Consider the following 23467-nt stretch of genomic DNA (forward strand, 5'->3'; position numbering starts at 1 on the left):
AAAATTAAATCGGAGAATTCAAACAAATCTAAATCCTCCGTTGGGAAAGAGGGCGTGTCCCAGACGGCGGGTCCTTACGTCCACGCAAATAACAACCGCCGCGTACGCACGACGCAGACCAACGTTGGCGGCGGCGGCGTCTGTCGTCGTCACTGGTTTTCCTTCAGGACGTCCTGCTGCTGATTCCAGCTCCGCAAGGTTTCCATTGGAAACACAAACCGTCACCAAGAACACGGTGTTTTATTGACTGAATTGAATTGATTTTATTGTTCTAGAACCAAAAACACATTTTAATTTGTAATTAATATCATAAAATATCCATACTCCATACTCCATACTCCATGCGTCCGTGTATCGATAATATAATACCGCGATACTACGGCGTATCGATGTTTTTTTTTCTCCCCATCCCGAATGAATCCAGAGTTTTAACTTTCTAGCCAGTGATCATTTCCTAGGAGTGGTTTTTACTTGTCACATAGTTAATCATTTTCTCTTTTGGGCTGAGCAACTCAAAAAGAAGAAAAGGAGAGAGAGGGGGGGGGAGAGTTGATCTTATTTTTCTGGCTTTGGACGGAGCACGGTGGGACGCAGAACAGAAGCCCATTGTTCTGCAGGGTACTCCTCTCTCTCCGTCCCGTGGCCCCGAGCTCATTCTCCATGGACCTCTCTCTCTCTCTCTCTCTCTTTCTCTCTCTCTCTCTCGCCCTTTTTCAATGCAGACTGTTGATTTATTGACTCCTACATAAAAATGCTGAATATTCTTACAACCTCTCCAACTATTTTTTTTTTTTTTCCCCCTTTGTACTTCTCTTCCTTCGATATGTCTCCCGCTCTTTAGACCCCTTCCCTTCGAGGTTCATATCAGAGGCAAACGAAAATGAGCTCTGTTGGAATAATGCTGGGGCAAAATTAAAAGGGGACTTTTTATATGCTCCTTTTCCACAAGTAAATACAGGTCTTCGAACCTCCCCGAAACATGTATTTGAGGTTCGTTTCCGAAAATACCGCTCAGATTATGCATTCTAGCCATTGTAACATGCCTCTAAACCACCCTGTCGCTCACGCTCGGTTTCAGTGTGTGTGTGTCGCTTTAAATGTGCTCCCCACGCCCACTGCAGAACTCTTTGCCCCAGTACACAAACTTTCACTGATCTCACCATGTCCAGCAAGATCTGTACAAATTTGAGGCGAGAGATAAGCAATCGAGTTGCTGCACCTTCACTCCTATTAGATCTACAAGGCCCCGTTTAAAAGTTGGTTTTGGTTGCCGTGCTCCAGGGCTTGCGGGAGACGCGGACGCCGCACCGGGTCCCGCGTGTGCCTGGTTGTTTTGTTTCATGTAAACGTCTGAAAAAAAAAAATAAATACATCTACAATAAAAACACGCTATTTTTTATTTTTTGGGGTTTTGTTTGGAGAAATTCACAGCGGATCACGCGCCGCAGCCTACACTACCACTGACTATTTTTTGTTTTATTTATTTACTTCTTCGAAAGAAACACACAGCGGAGTCATTTTTCAAATTCTTACATTTCCATCGCCTGTAGTTTCTTCACGGTCAGCGCTTTCTTGCTCTTTCTTGCTCTTTCTTCAAAAGATTTGTGCTGGTCTTGCGCTTGTTCGTTTCATCCCTCCAGCCGTGGGGTGGAGTTACTCAGGTGGGGGGCGGTTCTAATTCTACCGAGTCCCAATGTGTAACATGGGACCGAGACACCACTCTGAGCGCCCGTTTTCTGAAATAGGCAGCTCCCAAAAAAAAACGGTAGGCCCATCAGAGACCCGAGCGTATGTGTGTTTTTCATCATAGGTCCTCTTTAAATTGAAATAGTCCTCCCTCACACGCTCCCATCTCTCCTCTTGATTTCCTGCCCAAACCCAGCTTCCGTCGCTCTTTGCTCCGTCAGCTTCCCTTCCTGCGTCCTCTCACTCTGTTGCCAGAGTGTCTGAGATCAGGATAGTCATCGGAAGGCGTTATTACCCTGGTATTACCCTGGTACTACCCTGGTATTACCCTGGTTCTGTTCCATGATGTTTCTCCCTCTTGCAGGTGATTTTATTTTATTGGGGATCGGTATGAATAGTCATACATCACATAGGCCATAGCTCTGGTAGGGTGGGGGTCATGTGGAATAATTTCACAAATAGTTCCACTTCCCTTATATACAGTACGCAACAATATCGAAAATGTGTTTTTAAAGAACCCCACTCAAATCTATCACGTTGAACTATATTGGGAGAGGATATGTGTCGTTTCAAGACCAATGCATCGTCCTCTCGAGTCGCAGCTTGTAGAGCCTGGTGTATGAGGTCATTTGACGTGGAAGGTAAAACAAATGGGTGATAGGGGAATTTAATCACAACGTCAACTACGCTTGAAGGACTCCAGACTCCAGGTCACACCGTGCTTGTTTTGATGAACTCCACTCGTATTCGCCCCCAACCCCCAACCCCTAAAATCTGCATTCAGGCACGGTGTCGTGCATCTTATCCCTCTCCTCCCCTTTTCTCATCTGTCTATCCTCTCCGACCAGCCCCCTCCGGAGGCCTATCCGCCCATCTCCTCTCCCCGAATCCACTTATATAAGGAGATAGGGTGTAAATATTTTCCTGTATTGGCCTATCTCCCCGCCGGCCGCCCGCCGGCCTCCGTCCAATCAGCCGTGTTTGTTTGTTCTGATAAACTGTTTGTGACTTGTTTTCCTGCGACGACCCCAGTCTGATAAAGTTTTCCAATTTTATTTGATTTATTTGTTAAGTCTTGTTTTCTTTTAACCCCCCTGACTACTGCACACGGTAAAGACGTGTGTGTGTGTGTGTGTGTGTGTGTTTGCGTGTGTGCGTGCGTGCGTGCGTGCGCCAGGATCTCACCGTTCCATTCGATACTAATCGAGATGTCTCACGATACGTTCCCATATGGATGTATTGATATTTCGGACACGATGAGAATTTCTTCCAACTTTCGGATGGAGCATCCGGAACGCACGACAAAAATATTCCACGGAACAAATTCGGTCTAATGCAGACATCAAATAGGGCTGTGGTGGTCATTTAAGCGAACCATGATCGCATTACTTCCCAACATCAATATTGCAATTTTCGAGTCAACTCAGAAATTGAAATGATAAATAATAGAATTCAGTCGTATCAAGTATTTCACCCATCCCCTAGAATAAAGAAGAAAAAGAGTTATATACATATGAACCGGCGCACCCTCCACACCGGAGAGGCCCGTCAACCTCATCGATGGCTGAAAACCCCGTTCGGACGGCGGCCGCGTTTTCCGGCTTCACCGACGCCGCCCTTCTGTAGTCCGGCTGCCCAACGAAAGACTACATCTCCCACCGCCCCGCCTTCCTCCGCGCCTCATCAGCTCTGTCCGTCTGCCAATGTCACGCCCGCGTGCCGCGCCGTCTCCAGGTGCCTCTCCCTTTTAAGGAAAGGAACGCCGCCGCGCTTGACGACTTATTCCTCTCAGTCGACCGACACCATAAGCAATCTGTAGATTAGTAATGGTGTGTGTGTGTGTGTGTGTGTGTGTGTGTGTGTGTGTCACGCTTGTTTAAGGCCCCCGTATGCTCCCCAACAAAGGTGCATTGTGACGGGTGTTCCTTATTACCCTCCTCTGTATGGACTCTAAACACCGAGCTTACAGCCCAGGAGGGAGATATGACAAGATGGATGGATGGCGGACATATGTTTCTCCTTTCTCACTGTCTCCCCCCCCCTCACTCTCTCCTCCTCCTCCGCTCGTCTCTCTCTCTCTCTCTCTCTCTCCCCCCCCCCCCCCCCCTCTCTCTGCATGCCTATTAACGTTGCCGAGGAATGCCTGTGTAAACATTCTTGTTTCCCCGTCCGTTTCGCATAATAGTTGACTGTATCGCCTTTCTCCTGACCTCGCTATCTGAAACCAATTACGGCGGATCCATTTGGGCTGAATCTTATTTTCATAAGGATCCCCGTGTCGCGGTCTCGGTCGCTCGGCGTGTTATTTTCTCCCCTTCCTTCGTCTTCCTTTTTTTTTTTTTCTCTCTCTCCCTCTCTCTCTCTCTCTCTCTCTCTCTCTCTCTCTCTCTGTCTCTCTCTCTCTTTCCTTTTCCACCCTCAGCGATGGATATCAACATCAAATATGCCTCTGAGTGCCTTGTTATTTATGTAGCGGGGCCGTCTCTTTTCGAACCCCCTTCCTCCCTTCCTCCCGCCCTCGCTCTCTCCCTCGCCGGCGCTCAAGAATGTGTCACATTGTGCTGTGTTTATACAATGTGTGCATTAATGGACAGGGGATGTCATTTTTCCACGCATAGCAACCCAGGTTAAATAGGCAGCGCGTCTGCACTCGCCTGTGTTATTTTTTATTTATTTATTTTATTTTCAATTTTTTTGGGCTCAGCCCGCTCCGCTCTTTTTTTTTTTTTTTGCAAACTTTTTTTTTTTTTTTTTGACAACTTTCCTCGCCTTCGAGATGAGTTTGAACTTGACGCCCGCGCGGGGCGGGCGCGGGGGGCGTGCGGGCGGCGCAAATTGGCGCCTTCTCCGCCGGTGACGGTCGTATACTCTCGAGGCAACGAAGCGCGACGTGACGGGACGAGGCCCGTGTTTTAGGGTAACTTTACCCGCCTCCGCCCGCCCGGATAAACAAACAACAAATAACCCCCCCGCGGCTCCAGGGAGACGGCGACGGATCCAGGCGCGACGAAGCCCTCTTGGCTTTTAAGAGTTGGACAGCCGTTGATAAGCTCCCGTGTTGTGTTTCGGAGAAGTGCGGCCCACGCAGCCCGAACACAAGCCCATTCAGCTCTCCACCCCGCATCCCCACCCACGCTCCCACTCGTCAGGTGTGGGTGTAGTAGGCGGCACCGGAAAAGGACCCTCTCCTTCCTGTGTGCCGACGCCGCGTCATATATCGGTCGGCGGTGTTGATAAACACTTCCCTTCCCCGACAGCACCTCAAGCCACCACCTCCCCCTCCACCCTCCCCTAACCGCTGTGTGCGGGACTCAATAGGCCTTGTAATTACTTTGATTCACCAATCATGCTTAGATTAATTGGGCGCCGTGTTTTAATTAGCGCCATGATTGGCCGACCGCGCGCCTTCAGAAGGAAGGATGTTTTGTCTTTTGCGTTCAATCAGACGCCGCCAAAGTCAAACATCGTCGTTTGATTTCCTGCGCGCCTTTCTGGTTTCTGGTGCCGAACCGCAAGCAAATTTAGCGCTAATGACATTTCCTAGCCTGTGTGTGTGTGTGTGTGTTTTTGTTTGTGTGTCTGTGTGTGTGTGTGTGTGCGCGCGCGTGTCACACACACACACACACACACACCCGTGGCAACCGGGCTCCCCTTACCGAGGAGACGGATCAATGCCGTTAGGACCGAGCGCCAGTGAAATGTGTTTGTTTACTTTGGTGCAGAAAGCCTGGCTCCTCCAGCCAGACGACCCCCACCCGCCCAGAGCTCCACCTTCTCCACCTTCCTACCCCCGGCTCTGTCTTTTCATAATTGATCTGCGACGTCCCGGGGGATAGGACGACTGGCAACTCCCCCTTTCTCCTCTCTCTCTCTCTCGTCCCCCACTCTTTCTGATTTTGCGTCTCACTGTCGCACCCTCTCTTCATCTTCTGCCGTCCTCTTTCTTCTTCCACTCCGCTCCCCCCCCCCCCCCAACCCCACCCCTCCTCCGTCTCCCTTTCTCTACTCCCTTTTCTGTCTACTTTTCTTCTTAGTGGCCTTCTATGCATCTTCCTCTGCCTCTCTCTCTCTCTCTCCCTCTCTCCCTCTCTCTCTCTCTCTCTCTCTCTCTCTCTCTCTTCTCCGTCTCCTCCTCCTTGTTTGCTCAGGATCTCAATGTACTAGTTCAAACATTGTTCCCACCAGCTGGCAGAGCCGAGCCATATGCACGCCCTGTCAAGGCAGCTGTTGTCATGGATACTGGCAAGCACCAGAAAATAAAACAAGGCCCCGAGTGTCACTCTCCATTTGAGTACTCTCTCTCTCTCTCTCTCTCTCTCTCTCCGTCTCTCCTACACCCCTGCCTCCCCTTCTCCTCTCCCTTGTTTTCCTCCTGGTTCCCTTCAAATGCAGACACCTGTGAAGTTGTTTTGCTGTTTGGTCGCAGTGTTTTCTGTCTTCTTTCACTCGTTCTTTCGTCCCGTCTTTCTTTTTTTCTTTCTCTCTTTCTTTCTTCCGCCGGGCCTGGTGGATCAGCGGCGGCAGCAGAGGAGGAACAGATGTTCAGCCCCGCTCTCTCTCTCTCTCTCTCTCTCGCTCTCTCGCTCTCTCTCTCCAGCCAGACTCTTTCCAGCGTCTTTCATCGTCCTCTCCTGAAGACGAGTGCGGCAGCTAGCCCTCGTGTGTGTGTGTGTGTGTGTGTGTGTGTGTGTGTGTGTGTGTGTGTGTGTGTGTGTGTGTGTGTGTGTGTGTGTGTGTGTGTGTGTGTGTGTGTGTGTGTGTGTGTGTGTGTGCGCAAAGGGGGGGGGGGGCTCTACTTGCACTCCCATCAGGCCTAAGAGAGATAACGGCGCCGCGGCCCCCCGTTGATCCTCGATCGCCGTCTCGTCCCGGCGTCTGGCGAAGGCGCCGAGCGTTTGCCGATGACAAATGCTTCACGTTCCCCGAGTGCGATTCTCTCCGTTCCTCTCGCCGCGCGCAAACAGCCGTTTGGCCGGGCATTTTCCATCCCTCAGTCTCTCCCTCTATCTCCCTCTCTCTCTCTCTCTCTCTCTCTCTCTCTCTCCGTTCACGGGCGTTCCTAAACGCGCGGCGTAGAGCCCGGGCCGCCGGTTAATTCACTCTAAAGGTAATCTGATGTTGATTTTGTCAACTTTAATTACAGCTCCCGGGGACACTTCACATGGCGCTGCCGCTACTTCAAATTGATATTATGAATATGCAGAAGTGGGTATTCCAGTCGAGCACACACTAGACAGGTCAATTCTGCCGAAGCTCAGCCTCCTGCTCTTTTTTCCTCTCGTTTTTATTTTTTTTTCCCACACAAACCCGCCCCCCTCCGAGCCCCCTTTACCTTCCTCTTCAAGGGTGCTCCAGACAAACTGTATTTATCCTTGATCACGGCTCCGTGAATTCCTGGGAAAAAAAAAACACGTTTCCCCAACACGGTGTTAATCACGTCGGGGCGAGCGCGGCGGCAGGAACACCGGGTGGTTTTTGACAGGGTTCTCAGAACGCTCCGTGTTTTTGTGTGTGTGTGTCGTCGTCTGCACCCCCCGCCCCCCCCCCCGAAAATTGGAATTAGTCATCCTCCTCAGGAAGTCTAATAGTTGTCCCTTCTCTCTCCCTCTCTCTCTCTCTCTCTCTCTCTCTCTCTCTCTCTCTCTCTCTCTCTCTCCCTCTCTTCCTTTACCTTCATCGCAGGCTCTACAAGCAGCGAGGCAATTACTCTTACAGCAGCCAGGCAGTGGCCTGAAATCTCCAAAGAACCAGGACAAGCAGCGTCCACTGCAGGTAAAGAAGCTCTGCCTCTAATCTCTTAAGTCCATCCATAATACATGCCGCAGCGGGGGGGGGTTTCTTCTGTTCCACAAGTGTGTTTGATTTTCTGCCGCCGCCGTCCTCAGACCCGTCACTGGAATTCTAAACCCGGGGCGGCGGGGGGCGGAAAAAAAACGCAAAAAACACTCAAGGGCCGACTTCCTCCGAACTTTCTCCACCCCCAGGAAGACTTTCTTTTTTTTGTTGTTGTTTTTTGTTTTTGTTTGTTTTTTTTCCCCCCCAGTTCAGGATCCTCTATATTTATATGTTGGTGATATTTTGGGGATCACCGTGGGTGCTTTCATAGAATATTAACACACAATAAATATTTCAGAAGCAGCCGTTAGTAATGCAGAGGCGTCGATGAGAACATGGAGAGCAGTTTGTGAAGTTCAGAGAGTTGCATTATTTTACCGTAATACAGCCTTAAACACGATATTTAACTCTATTGCAATATTACGAAAAAACAAAAAATCCCAGTCTCACAGCACGATTTATATTATACCAATATTTGCACGTATAATTTAGTTTTATATAATAAAAAACAATGTAAAAAAAAAAAAGAAACACAATAAAATAAATATTATAATAATTTGGAAAATAGATCTACATAAGAAAATGCAGAATTGCAAAAAAATATATTTATATTAAAAAAATATATATAAATATATATATATATATATATATATATATATATATAGTTATTGCTTTTTTTCACAATTCTTATTAATAATTGTTCCCTTTTTCTATGTGTCTAATTTCAGCGTGGGCGTCGGCACGAGTAATGAATTATTCCGTGAGATAATGTCGATAGGTTACGCGGTAGGTGGACAGGAAGCAGGACGTAAACCCAACGCCAGTGTGCGGCGGATCCATAGCGACACTGAATCCCCCCCGCCCCCCCCGCCCCCCGCCGGCACGTCCGCAGCTCGGCTTTCATTTCAGCTCGTATGGACAGCTAATTTTAACTAGCTGTCATTTCCACTCCTCCGACGTTAATTTACCTTATTGATTCTCGCCGCCGTCTATTCCTGTTGTCGGCGCTTTGGGGGAAAAGGTCGCACTTGTACACACCCTCGCAGAGAGAGAGGGAGAGACACGTGCGCGCTCTTCGCAATCTTCCCGCTCTTCACACCCGACGTGCTCTCATCCCTCTCGTTTAAACGTCGGTGACGCACTTAGTTTGGGTTTTTTTTGTTTTTTTTTTCGTTTTTTTGTTTTTTTTCCTGCCTCAAATTATCTCAGGCCCCTTGACATCTGTGCTGTTTTTTATTTTATTCCTACATTTTTTTTTTTTTTTCGACCCCCCACCCTCCACATTTTTAATTTATTTCTCTGTGTTCAGAAAAAATTTGAAGTGTGAGAGTTGCTGCCCTCCGCCGGCTAATAAGTACTATCAAGGAGCACCGGTTTACCTCATTAGGGGCTCTGTGCATTTCATTAAAGACGGAGAAATTGGCGTTAACCTCGCCCGTTAATATTTTCACAGAGTCTAACAATGGCGACACCTTCAATTGGAGTCGCACCCCTGTGTACCTAATTACGCGCCGGCAGAGGAGATAAGGTTGGCGAAGGTGCCGTCACGCTCTTTCATTTTAAATAATACGGCGCGCACCCACATCCCGAGTGTTAATATTATCGGCCTATTCCGACGCGGCGGCATCGGAACCATGAATGTCTTTGTTTTTTCTTTTCTCCCCCCCCCCCCATTGAATTTGGAACTTCCAGCCCTGGGAAATATGAATTGTTTATCAAACAAAAACACATAGGGCCGCGACGCTTATTGTCTGGGTCCGTTGCACTTTGCGCTGTTTGAGCTCCTTTCTCCAATCCTGAAGCGGATGGATTCAAACAAATGGGATCCCCCGATCCACCCACCGCCCCCACCCGTGCACGAACGCCGGCGTAGTCGCCTCGCGGAAATACTTTTTCGGGGCGGGCAGTAAGAACAATATTGGATGAGAGCGCTGTGTGTGCATGATAGTCGTCGGCCCATGTCCAAGCCCCTGCCTCTAATAACACCAGCGGATGGTAAATATTGAATATTTACATTTGCTTACTCCGACTGTAGCCTCCTGCGTTGGCGATATGAATCAATAGGAATCGGGAGGGCCCGTTGCCGGCTCCGGCTAATCCATCTGTTGATCCGGGCTTTATTAACATCCTCACCTCTTTGTTTCGAAATAAGGGAGAGAGATAGAGGGCGAGGGAGACAGAGACACAGAGAGAGAGAGTCTCCAAGCGGGTCCCCCCTCGTGTGAGGGAGGGGGCCGCCGAGTCTCTCTCGGTTTTTCACACCAGCACCAGCACCGGCAGGAGAGAGCGCCTTCCGTTCCGGTTGGATTTCGTCATCCGCTTGACGATGCGCATGCTCCAATCCCCTTGTTTTGGCGCCATTCTTCCCCCCCCCCCCCTGGCGCGCTGCTTCTCCGTCGAAATAGAGCGATGGAAGCTCCTCATCCGACGGAGGAAGTCCCTCATTCCCTCTTTTCCCCCGAATACCGGAGGATTTTATTATTATTTATCTTTTATCCTTTGATTTATTTATTAGTTGATTTTTTTTAGATTTTTTTTTTTTTAGATTCTCTCCTCAGTGGAGTTTAACCGATAAAACCGCATTATTTACCTGGATTACAAGGCCACACGGCTGCCACGGTGCCATGTTTTATGAGCTTGTTTTATTGGCAACCGAGTTGCATGTTTTCCACGAGAGGAATCAAGAAGATTGATCCCCTTGTGTGATTAGCACGGCAGAAAGTGGGGAAGGGGATTAATATTACCATGGCAGCCCGCTTATGCCTCAGACACTGATAAATCCTCTAACTGTCTCCCCCCTCCTCCTTCCTCACTCTTTTTTTTTTTTTTTTTTTTTTCCTCGGTATTTAAGAGCGGGAAATGATCCATAGATCATGGCATGTAAATTATTTAGTACACAAGCATTTAAGTGCCTCAGCTCGCAGTTTTAATTACGCGTATTAGCGGCTCAAGGCTCTCGCCTGACTAATTCTATCCGCACGCTCATCGCCGCGTCTCAGTTGTTGACGCGGTGGCAGGCAGCGATGGCATCTGCGCGCACGCACGCACACACACACACACACATACGCGCTGCGCGCGCCCCACGAGCCGACCGTCCACGTGCGCGCAAGCGGCTTCTCCACATTTGCGTAATGTGACAGGTCTATTATTACACGGTAAGCCCACGGGAGTACTCAATAAACACCTATTTCTCCCTGTAAATCCCCCTCCTGCCTCCGCCGCGGCGCCTTCCACCGCTCTCCCGACGCCGCACGACATCCTCGCCGTCCCCCCTTCCCGCGCGGCAATATCCCGCTCCGAAAAGGCATTTATACACTGACATTTGGAATACAAATAAAGGAACGCGGACGAGGAGAGGCAGGGAGGATTACGGGGGAGCTTTGGATCCGACAATTGTTTCAACCGCGAGGCGCCGGGTGCGCGGCGTCGGCGCGGCGCCGGGGCTTCCGGCGCGTCAGCCCACGAGTTCAATGACAGACCCGCTCGCAAAGTTACCTCCAGTCATCCGACGGGCTGACACCTTGTCGAGTTAGTTTCGGGGGCTTTGTTCCCGGCGCTTTGTGTTGACAAGTCCTGGAAAAGGGGCCGGACCGAGCTGCAGCACTCGGGGTGTGTTTGATTCGGCGTGTCCCGCGGCGAGGGATCTCTATCTCTCTCTCTCTCTCTCTCTCTCTCTCTCTCTCTCTCTCTCTCTGGAGCCGGGCGGGTTTTGAGGAGCGCTCTGGTCGAGGTGTTAACGCTCGTCCCTCCACCGCCGTGGCTGGGATGGAGTGGAGTTAAAGGACAACTCTGGCATTTTTTTCCCCAACCTTTTCAAGCCTTATTTTTCTGTTGCATCGCCATCAGAGCGTTTGAAAATGGATCCAGGAGCGACTGCCAGGAGCGGCAGTCGCAGCCGCCGGAGGACGCGCTCGGTTCCCGGTTAAAAAAAAAATATATTCTTCAAAGACAACCTGACATCCCAACCCCCACCTTTTCGTGTCGCCCCAAAGGCTACACCTAAGTGACACGGCCGCGCACCCCGTATATGTCAAGCGCCGCATATAAAAGAGCCGGCGTGACCTCTGACCCTGTGTAGCGAGAGCGTCGGGTGCGGGGGGCGGGCGGGGGGGGGAGGGGGGGGGGCCTTCTAACTAGGCCCTCGCCCGCACGCAGCGAGCGAGCTGGGTGCGAACGAAAGCGGCTCCGCCCGCCCCCCGGTAAGTGAGCGAGAGCGTGTTTTTAAAAAGGTAATGACGGAGGACGGCGAGGGGGGCTTCCTCTCCACTTTTTAAAAGCGCCGGACAAAAGGATCGGCCAATCAGCCGGAGGCGGGGATGCGCCCTCAGGAACCATAAACTGGGAAATGGCTCCTCTCCCCCGAGCTCACGTTCACTCATTAGTCGATTAAAACCTCCGTGCTGCCAGGTCGCCGTCGTATTTGAGGAGAGCCTCGGTCTCGGATGTTCACCCCCCCCCAGGTCCCATCCTGGCCACGGGGACAGGATCCGACCGGGAAAAAAAAAAAAAAAGGCATTTCATTCCGTTCGCACGGTGTATGGCTGAGGAGAGATGTTGATTTTTGGCCCGTCGGAGCTGTTTTCCTTTAGATTCCGGAGCGTTCCCTCCCCAGCCAATCGCGGCGGCGGCGACGGCGGCGGCGGGCACTGGGCCGTCCCTCGGAGTGTCGTGTTTAAAGGTCACATCCACATATTTCCCCCAACGAACGAATATCACAGCATCTCCTTGCCACGCTCATCTGCTTATGGCCTCCCATCTGGAACGCACGTGCGCGACACGGGAACGAACACGCACGCGCGCGCACACACACGCACACACACACACCCACCCGTACAGATTGAGGGGAAACAGGGCTGTGACACTCGAGCCTGGGCGTGGGTTCGTTGCTCCAGCGTGTGGCTAAAGGACGCTACCTCGCATTTACATTTATGAATATATCTTTTCCAACGCATCCCCTCTGGTCGGATCTCAAAATAGAGAAAAATTATCACAACGAGGTGTGTGTGTGTGTGTGTGTGTGTGTGTGTGTGTGTGTGTGTCTGGGGGGGGGGGGGGGGGGGCGAGAAGAGAGGTAAAAACGATGTTGTTATTCATGAGAAAAACTTCTGTTGACTGAGAGAGAACGAGGCAGAAAGAAATATGTCAGCACATTTCTTTTAGTCAAACACCCTTGGTTACTGCTTTTGTAACCGGAAAACAAGATTTTTTTTTTTTTCATTTTTTTTTTTTTTTTTTCATTTCTCTATCTCTCTCTCTCTCCCTCTCTTTTTTCCCCCACCCTTGCATTTACATGTACAACACCTACAGGACAAGATTGCTAAATTGCGAGGACAGAGCGGGTTCACCATTGTGATGCAAAAGAAGTTGAAATGCAACCCCTAGGCGAGGTGTGCGGGGAGGAGGGGGGGTCAGGATAAAGAAAAAAAGTAACTCAGACCTTTGATGTAGCAGCAACAAATTTACCTCCTGACAGAAGATACATGGGCGCAATAAACGAGTTATACCGGCTCTTACACACGCAATCAGATGATTCTGGCCGGGGTGTTAATTGGATCCTCACCGGCAGATCTGATACGCCCGAGTCCTGTCGGGGGGGTGGGGTTGTAGGGTTGGAGGGGGGGGGGGGGGGGGGGTGTAGGGGGTAGGGGGGGGTTGGAGGCTTCCAAGCGATGAACTGTAATTCACTGAGCTGCTTGAAGCACTTGTAATTTACTGTGTGTCACTTGATGAAGAGGCTGATCCAGCGGAGGCCGTATTACCTGCAACATCAGAGGGAAGCGCCTCCCAACCTCTCCCCCCCCTCCCCCCTCCCCCTCTCACCTTCTTTCTTCCTTTCTGCACTCTCTGCACTCTCCCCCCCCCCGCTACACCTGGAGGAGGGAGGTGTCGGCCGGGGGGGGGAAGGAAAATTTGCCGCTTCAACAGGAAAAGTGAGAGTTTCGTCGCGGGCATCCAACCCCCAGAGCCCCTCCCCTCACGCTCATCAATGGCTGCCCGTGCCGTGAGATGAATCGATATGAAAACTGTACTTAAACCCCCCCCCCCCCCGTCTCAATCTCCTCCTCGGGCTTCTCGTTGGAGCCGTGCGCTTGATGGGTCTTTATGTTGTGATAGATTGCGCCCTCCCTCCCCCTCCCCCTCCCCCCACCGCGGGTGCACTTCTGCCAAACTGCCATGAAAATTGATTTGGGAAAACATGGCGTAATCTACTTAGCTCAGCTCGTGACAATCTGGAGTATTGATCTCCCTAATCTCACTACGCGACGCACATTGCCGTGCGGCGTGCGTGCGTGCGTGCGTGTGTGTGTGTGTGAGGATCTTGAGTGAACTTGTGTGTGTGTGTGTGTGTGTGCCTCTCTACACACAAGTTGCGGTCTCGTTTTAAAAAGTCTCCGTGCCCGCTCGCTGCTGTACCGGGGCGTCGCCGACTCCTTCCAACTCGCTGGCCGCACTCGTTGCCTTTTAGCCTTGGCGGATCCTTGAGTCGAGTGTCCCGGCTATCAATAACGCCGTGGCCACCACTGACAGTAATTGGCTAGTAAATGAGGAGTCTCGGCTGAAGGAGAAGGGAGGGGTCAGAAGTCCAATGAGCTCGGAGGGGGGTCCGCGTCCAGCCCCCCCCCTGCCCGTGGGAGGCCCTGGGGATGGCGATGAATTAACGGGGGCTGGTCTCCCTCTCTATCTGTCTCTCTCTCTCTCTCTCTCTCTCCTTGAACTCTCTCTATCGCCGGCTCACCCGCTCTCCCCCTCGCACTCACTCACTCTGACTCTTTTCTCTGCGGGTAAAATGGACCTCGGGCCTTAATTAACGGTGACTCTCCCCGCCAAGGACCCACGGTAATTACCAGCCAGGACCCCTCCATTCCTCATTGCGCTTATCTTAACGGTATCTGTGGCGTCTCCTCAGACCTCTGTCGATCGCCTCCGATTCAACCTCCGCCGAGCCTGCCGCGTTCGTCGGCCTCGGCGATGTTTATGCCCGACATCCGCTGAAATTGCCAACTTCCCCCTTATTACGGCGAAATGAGTTACGGCGAGGTAAATGGAATGGAAGGATTTCCTCTTCATCCCACGTCCTTAATTGTTTAAGTTTGAAGTCCCGTACACCGGTTATCTCCCGCTTCAGGTGATTTGATTCCGGTCGTAAAGCCCATTGTCGTAAAGATAAAGCGTCGCCGCCGTGGAGCGGGTGTAATTGCTGAAGGTGCATTTGCCCACTGGTCCGGATAGCTGGACGCAGGCAGCCGAGTGGGCTTGCCCCACCGAGCGGCGCGGCGCGCGGTAACTAAGCGCCGCTCCGCATTTAATGCCAGAGCGCGCCGTCAAGTCAAACATAACGAGAGACGGCGTCCGGCGCCGGCGCCGCAATGACCCCGCCTGTCCCGGGCGCCGGAATTCCCTCGTCCGGCGTCGGATTTAAAGGTCCTCCGTTGGGGCTCTCCGACTTTGGGAGCGAACCGCGTGGCCCCCGGGGAGGGGTGGGGGGGGGTTCGCGCAGATGCGGCCGTCATCCTACCGTGCCTCTTTGGGCTCGTTGTTGACAGGACGCCAACAAATACAGGGGTTCGAACCCCGGCTGCAGGTTTTTTCCCGTTAAATTCTCCCGCATCAAGGAAAGAATACCAAAACCACCAAAAAAGAAAAACACTTCTCTGATAATACTCATGCGCCCCAGTGGCTACCTCAAAATGACGTTAATTACAAATGATTCAACGCGTTTTAGGAAATCCCATTAACACCTTACATGTGAAAATCATTGTTAATGCGGTCTTTTGGATGGCGGCGAAAACCGCGCATCGCCGGGCCCCTCTCCCCGGATCCTCGCCCCGGCGTGTGGATGTTTACGCCGCCGCCGCCGTCCGGTAAATGCTCATTAATTTCATCCCTTCCTGGCAAAATCATTTCGAGGAGAGGCAATTCAGCCCCCTGTTCCTTTCAATTCACCGCGCGTGTCAATCAAAGCCCCGGCGCGCGGCATCCCGCGAAATGGAGGTGTTATATTCCCGCAATTATCATGTCGTATACTCGAAAATGTAAATGAACGTGTGTGTAAAATTAAATTTATGGGTTGTCAGTGAAGAATAAGAACCAGGAGAGCAATTACTTATCTGCTTTCATCTCGGAGCCTCTGATACGTCAAGCAGAAAAGCACGCCGTTAAACGCAGGAATTACCATTGTGCCGCGCCTCACAATGGACGTGGGGCGGGGCCTCGACTTCCATCTCTTTCTTCCTTGCTGCGTTTTCCGAACCCCCCCCCTTCCCTCCTCCTCCTCCGTCGCCCTCCCCTTTTTGTTTGGGAAGAGCACTGAAATGAAGATGATTATCGCCCATCGCTTGGCTAAAACGCAAACAAAAGCCGCAAGGCAAAATAAAATTAAAAAAAAGGAGGGCTGGAGCTCGTCGACCCCTCTCCTTAGCGCGTTGCCTCTTCCGCCATCGGGAAGCCTTTTTTCACCGCGGTCGAGGTATGCCGGCGCTCTGTGTTGCGGGTGTCCGAGTTCGCCGAAGCTTGTGTTTTATTTCCGCATCAGAGGAGGGTGCAACGCTCTTCTCAAGGAGCCTGCGGTTGAGGGTTCTTTCATTATTTAAGGGTCAGGCTGAATATATATATATATATATATATATTATATATAAAATAATTTATTTTTTTTACCAACATGTAAATCCCGGTTTATTTGTTTGTATTTACATATGAAAATCCTATCTGCCACCCCACCCTGTCCCCGCCCCCCCAAAAAAAGGAAAACAGTCTTTGAGCGGGCATCCAATTAATGCTCTTAATGAGTGCATCTCTTGCGTTGCCCGGTCGCCGCGCTCGTCCCATTGTCGCCGGCGTCCGGCACAAAACCCGGGGTGACCGCGGGGGTAATTACTTACCTGCGTGACGCACCTTCAAGGGTTAATAACGTTGAAGGTGTAAGCACGGTATTTGCATAATCATACCCAGCCCCGTTTAATTTGCAACTTTTTGACGGCTTTTGTTCGCCGCCTCGCACATTGTGCGCGGCATCGCCGTGCTGCGGCGTTACTGCAGAGCGCGGCTGGCATGGAGAGAGGGAGAGAGGGAGAGAGAGAGAGAGAGAGAGAGAGAGAGAGCGAGCACAACATCCTTCCCTCTCCTCCTCCACCTTAGATGGAGTCCCTTCTCTCTAAGACCCTAATGAACAATGGAGGCAGGATTTGTTTGAATATGAATATGAATGTGTGGCGGGGCCGGCTGCAAGTTGACCTTCAGCTGTGATTTTCAGTTCATCAGGATTAGTCAAGGCGGGCGATCAGGAGCCACTAATGCATAATGACTTCTAAAATGAAAAATGTGTAGTGACCATGCAAATGTCTCGGCTAATCAAAGAGGGGGGAAAACCTGCGGTGGTGTGTGTGTGGGTGTGTGTGTGTGTGGGTGGGTGTGTGTTCGTGGGGGCGGGGATGTGGGGGGGGGGGGGGGATTGAGGAGCGCTAAACAAGGACATGTCAAGGCCTGACAGAGAGAGAAAGCGGGTGGCGGCGGTGGCGGTGGTGGTGGGGGCAGGAGGAGGAAAGACATGCATGGAAAGTAATCAAGGCAGCTTGATTAGCCCGCAATGAGGACAGGGAGGTCTTATTGGCCCCCTGACACACCATATAGGCTACCAGCTACTGTCGTGGCAGCTCCACGCGATACACAAGACACAATTAGCGGCGGGGAGGGAGTCGCTGCCTTGAGGTTTAATTGTACACCAGTATAACCAGCGCTGGCTGCTAGTATGTTGGGTCTAAAATATTTGTTGACAAGCAAACAATGACATGGTGTATTCTTATTACTACTGGCCCATTTCACTGCAGATGATGATGATAATAATAATAATAATAACAACAATAATTATAACAATAATAATAACAATAATTATATTAATAATAATAACAATCATAATAACGATATTATTATTATTATTATTATTATTATGTTTTTTGTTATTATTGTATTAGATGGCATGGAGAAATTTCCAAAGGTAGATAAAATTAAAGGTCCATGCTAGTATCAAATTTCATCTTAGCTTCAGGAGTCAACTCGACAACTACGTTAACATTTATTTTGTCAAAAGAAATACATTTTGATATTTTTTTCATAATAATTCCATGTTAAAGCAATGGCGAGTCCACCGTTTGAAAATGTGCAAAATTAAGTGAGAATTAATGAAATTAAGTAAAATTAATCATTTTAAGGAAGGTTTCTCATCTTATCGCTTCAAACTTGCTCCCATATATGGAGATAAAATAAAATAATATATACTGTATATAAAAAAATGTGAGCTACTGTATTCGCAAACACACTGCAGAATAAACAAGGTGAGAAGAAAATTAACTTTTTTCAATCCTAAGCCTCCTTCACACATATTTTCCACTAAATTACTTAGATAACCTTTCCGGTACTGCTCATCATTTACACTATCCACACATGCATCTACATTCAGGAACATTTCCTTCTTGCACCTTTTCACAATGCCGGAATAGATGGGCTAAGGGACAGTCTAGCAGATATCGGTAATGCAACATTTATGGATGCCAACCGCTGTAAAAGTCAACTGAAGAAGAAGATCGGATGGTCGTGTACGCGGCGGAAGACGTCTCCTATTATTTTCAGGATCATCGTGGTCATGTACTGAATATTCAACAAGTTTGCGAGGCAAGCCATGATTTTGTCCTAAGTCGTGGATTCAAATACGTCATCAGCGGAGCCTTGTGATTGGTTCCCTCGCTCCACGGGAAAGCGTCTTTCGTCAGACGGACGACGAAACATTGCCTGGACTTGCTCGTCCAGGCAATGTTCCTGCCTCCATCCACCACACGGCCGCACCGGCATTTTCCCGGAAATGTGAAGAGGTCTCGAGGTGGGAGTTGACGAGAATCCATCCCTGCTCCCACTCACACATGCCCCATGCAGGAAATGTTCCTGAACATTTCAGGGATAGAGACTGCATGTGTGAAAGGGGCTCTCGAGATGACGATCAGAAACAGCGGAATGTGCGCACAGAATAAAAGAAAATTGCACACATTCCTATTGATCTCAGAAGGCTTTGGCTCAAACATACTGTATGTCTTTATTTAGTTGTTTTGGTAGAGTTCCCTCATAATGGAGTTGGACGGCCTGCATTTTAATGATTGTCATCACCGATGACTGAAATCGAGCATTGCTGGAGAGTTAAAAAAAAAAACTGTGGGAGGGTCACTACCCATCATAAACAGAGGGCTTAAGACCCCCGCCCCCTCCCTCCCTCCCACAGAGAGCTAGTATTCCCTCGCAGAGCGGTGGAGCTGCTGCCGTTCAGGTCGGACCCCTGGCCTTCCAGCGACGACCCCTCGTGTCATGCTGATTGTGGCCCCGCCGCGCGTCCACTTCATCAGTGTTTCCTTTAATCAACTTTTGAGCTCCCTGCATTTTCACGCTCTCTCACGGATAGGCGTTCCGGGGCGGCGGGGGGTTGTATGTGTATTATAAGTGTGTGTGTGGGAGGCATGGAGGGTTCAAGGGTCCCACTCATTAAGGTCCATGTCTATTTAAATCCCTGTCTTTTTCCCTGTGGTGCTGGGGTGGGCAGTGGAATCGGCCAACACAGAGACTCAGCGCTCATCTGTCTTTCAGGCCCCCCACCCCTCCACCGCCCCGGTCACCAATTACCCTGATCCCAGTGGACCACGCCACCAGACCTGACACACCAGTCACTGATGCACTTGTTTGTTATTTCTTTATTTAGTTTTTTTCTTTTTTCTTCCAATCCGATTCCTCGCTACTAGAGGTTCCCTCTTCTTCTTCTTCTCCTCCTCCGTCTGTTGCACTTGTCATTCTCTCCCTCACCTCTGCCCCCCCCCCGTCCCCACCCCACCCCACCCACCCCATATTTCACATATTTCTCAATTTACTACAATTCAATTCACAAGCAGCTAAGCTGGCCAAGTAAAGCATGTGTTTGACACTGCCCAAGCACAAGAGAGCATTGTAGTTATTTTGAATTAGTGGTATAAAGTTTGTGAATTAAACTGATCTCCCCCTCTCCCCCCTCTCCCCCCTCTCCCCCCTCCCCTCCCCAGGTTCCAGTGTCGGTGGCCATGATGAGTCCCCAGGTCATCACACCGCAGCAGATGCAGCAGATCCTGCAGCAGCAGGTTCTTTCTCCTCAGCAGCTCCAGGCACTGCTGCAGCAGCAGCAGGCAGTCATGCTGCAGCAGGTAAACACCAGGCACAGTACACACACACTACACACACACTACACACACCTGGACTCTCATTTGGACATAAAGACTGGTCACATCTGGGGTCATCCTGGCAAGAATATATATAGTATTCACACATAGTATATATATTATAGTATTACATATAGTTTATATAATATATTATAGTATATACAGTATGATCTATGGTATTCAGTTTCGGAGAGTTCCACAACATTTGAAAGCAAAGATCTATACAATTGTATTCCCAACACAAAGTATATCCTATACTATGATTATATATAATACAATGTGGCATTTTATGCCGTATTTTAGGTTTTCCGTGTTTCAGGGGACTGAAAAGAGAGAGCTTTTTATGTTTAAAACTTTCATTGCATTTAACTGCAAGTACTTATGTACTTTGACTTCAGTATAAATGCCAATTGGGTTCCTTCACTTTTACTATGGTTATTTTCTGTCAGGGTGTTTGCACTCTGAGTAAGTAAGTGAAAGTTCACCATACTTCTTCCACCGCTGCGGATGATTCATAGCACAACATGAAGAAACGCTATCTATATCTGCCCTCATTGTACAAAACAAATAATTACTAAAAAAAAATATATATATATATAGTATATTCTTCACCCTGGTCAACTCCTTCTGAGAAAGGCTCAACATGCGCTGCGTCACTCTTATCACACATCTTCAGTCCTAACGCTGCAACGAACCCTGGTGCCGGTGCCCTTGACACTTGTGAGGAGGAGGAGGAGGAAGAGGGAATTGACATTCTGGTTTGCGTCACCTCAAATTAACTGATTCTGCACGGTGATGGTCCAATTCCCTGACACGTATCCATCGGGGGACGGCTGGGGGGGTGGAGCCCGCTTCTGATGAGTAACCGGAATTAGATGACGGCTGATGTGTGGCGACGTAGTGCCGACAATCAGCTCTCCGAAGTGCGTTCCTCGTCGGGTCAAGAGTTGTAATGTGGTTCTCATTCACAGATTTGATTAAGAGAGAGAGATTGAGAAGTTGTTTAATTAACTGTGTCAGTCATTGAGATTCCTTCGTTAAGAGTCGTCAGACCATGGATCTGATTGGATTGTCACCAGGGCAACTGGAGCTTTTCACAACAACTCAATGGAGCCCGCTTGTTTTCTTCATTTATTTTTTATTTTTTGGTGTTTAGGCACGGCGCGGTACGGTTAAGAGAATCCGCCGCCAAAATAATTTTCTCCGAGAGGCATCCTGACATTGTGTGTCACACCCTGGGTAGAGCGACAGGAATGTTAAATTACCGTGTGGAAAGTGGAATTATTGAGTGGAAAGTTGATTTATTTTGATTAAAGGCGATGAGGGAAATACTTGAGAAACGCAGAGGCGATTGCCCTTTTGGATCCTGTTGGTTTAACAAAAGCTGCGGGTAAATATTGCTGGGTTTAAAGGAAAGGTACCAGGCGACCAAACCCGTGCATTCCAATGGCCTCATTCACCGAATTCTGTCTCAAGCAAAAGCAAAGGTTTGCATGAGATAACGTCAACAGTTAAAGTGGAAATCCAGCAGATTGTGCGCGCTGGCTGGTTTGCTCTACAATTCCCAAAGTGAATGTTCATTGTTATCGACAGTTTACTGACCACAACTACTCTAGCTATGTCGCTTTATCAAATTCCCTGCGGCTTCTTGGGAGCGCCGAGCTCTACATTCTTGCCGGGAAAGGCGGACCCCGCCACCATCAATGGACACGGTAAATAGAGGAGCACATGTGTAATGCAGATACAATGAATGGCCCTTTCTTTAAAAAGGTGACCGCTAAATAAAGCATCAAATATGTAATTTCTTCACAAAATAAACTTACGGATTACCACTTTAGAAGAAAATCATGGCACCCACAGTATTTATGTTGGAGGAGCCACGGCCCATTGTAACAGACCTGTGTTTTTATGCATTTCTGTGTGCACAGCAACACCTGCAGGAGTTCTACAAGAAGCAGCAGGAGCAGCTTCACCTGCAACTCCTCCAGCAGCAGCACCCTGGCAAGCAGGCTAAAGAGGTAAGGGAGGTCACACACACACACACACACACACACACACACACACACACAAACACCTGGTTGCATAGGAAGTGTATGAATGAATATGGATAATCGTGTGTATGAAAAGCATAGATAGATGGATGGATGGATGGATGGATAGACAGATAGGCACTTTAATCTCCCCGGGGCGAAATTAAGTTTGTTCGTTCGTGTATTTGTTTATTTAACAGGGGCCATGCACAACACAGCTGTTGGGCCAGAGTTAGGTATATAGCTCATTTACATCTGTGGTCCCTGGGCAGGAAGGTATTAAAAACAATACAGTACAATACACACAATACAATACAAACTATGGAAAACAAAAAAATCTGCAACATTTACAAACAGTACATCACATATAAATGTCGGTAGGGCGATTGTTTTGAGTGTCACATCGTCCAACGTGGCTACTCGAGAGCGCTGATAGGCGATCTGATCGCGAGTAGAGGAGGATCGGGAGAAGGAGGGGGAGGAGGGGGAGGCAGGAGTACTGTTAAAATAATTGTATTACCTTAATAATAACATTCTTAGTAGTAGTAGTAGTATATTTATTCGTTTTTTCCACATCATTTATTCTTTGCTTGCATTTTTTTTAATTATTATTGACGTTAGGATTTAATTTGGATTAAAGATTTTGAATAATCATCTTGAGCGCGGCTCAGCGTCGGACGGAGCTTTGAAATAATCAAACCTTTAAGCTTTCTGCGATGACGGTTAAAGTTATGTGAATAAACATTTATAAAAGAGCGTGAACTGATATTTAAACATGAAAAAAAAAATCAATTCAATAACCGCGTCTCCTGTATTCAAACAACGGCTCTCTTTCAAAAGTGTCCGCGTGGTGCAACAATATCACAGCATCATGTTCCAATTAACATTATTGTCTCATCTTTTATATCACAATCCAAATCATATCCATAACACTTACTACTCTTATGGAGCGCGGAGCAAACTTTTGCTGAGCAGGCGTATGGATGTCATGGAAAAGAGACGGCAAACGGGTTTGGAATGAAGGATTCAAAATGATTTAGTCACTCGTGCTGATTAACGGTGCTCGGCAGACGTGGCGCTCCACCACACACGTCTCTAAATGCGCGGGATAGTGCAGATTCTAGAGATTATTTTTGTCGATCTTAGTTCTCATAGTAAGTTTGTTGTCGCCTCAATATCGGCGTAGGAAAATCCAATCGTCGGTCATCCCGTCGATCGTCGATGTGCGTTCCGATCGCCATTACATACTCTCCATGTACAGAACTAACTGTTCCATACAAAGGTTTGGATCAGTGATCACATGAATGGTTCTTGAGCCATGTTTGAAATGTCGTGCATTCTCCGATATGGGTGGGAATGGAGTTCCGTTTATGCGCCGCGCCGACTGAAAATTCTGATTGTTCTAAGTTTAGCCGAGCAGTCACCTCTGACTGACTCCCCGGTCTCCCCGGCATTGTTCCTGCAGAATGACGCATTGTTGAGGTGGTGGTGGCCGCGATCATGAACGAATTCATACATCAGGCACATATCTGCAAAACAAAGAAAACCCTCAAAAGTCAATGAACTACACTTTTGAATGATGGTGCAATGATGGTAGCTCCTTGTTTTTTTTGTTTTTTTATCAAGGACTTTCGCAGATTGTTTGTGAAGAGGGTATAATGGCTTTAGGGTAGTCACTCCTGCCTGGGACCAGCT

The 23467-nt window shown here is 49.0% G+C and overlaps 1 protein-coding gene across 5 annotated transcripts in view; it reads left to right on the top strand.

The window, feature by feature from the left end:
- foxp2 (forkhead box P2) overlaps nt 1–23467 on the top strand; it is a gene marked incomplete at its 5' end in the record, with an annotated part of 81062 nt that overhangs the window by 18624 nt on the left and 38971 nt on the right. For all 5 annotated transcript variants that reach the window (XM_080021987.1, XM_080021986.1, XM_080021989.1 and 2 more), the window contains 3 exons: nt 7369–7458; nt 19590–19727; nt 21671–21760. In XM_080021987.1, the coding sequence (XP_079878113.1) occupies nt 7369–7458; nt 19590–19727; nt 21671–21760 (318 nt within the window). The remainder of the gene's footprint in view (nt 1–7368; nt 7459–19589; nt 19728–21670; nt 21761–23467) is intronic.

The sequence above is a fragment of the Zeus faber genome (genome assembly GCF_960531495.2).
Source record: "Zeus faber genome assembly, chromosome: 21".
Lineage (NCBI taxonomy): Eukaryota > Metazoa > Chordata > Actinopteri > Zeiformes > Zeidae > Zeus > Zeus faber.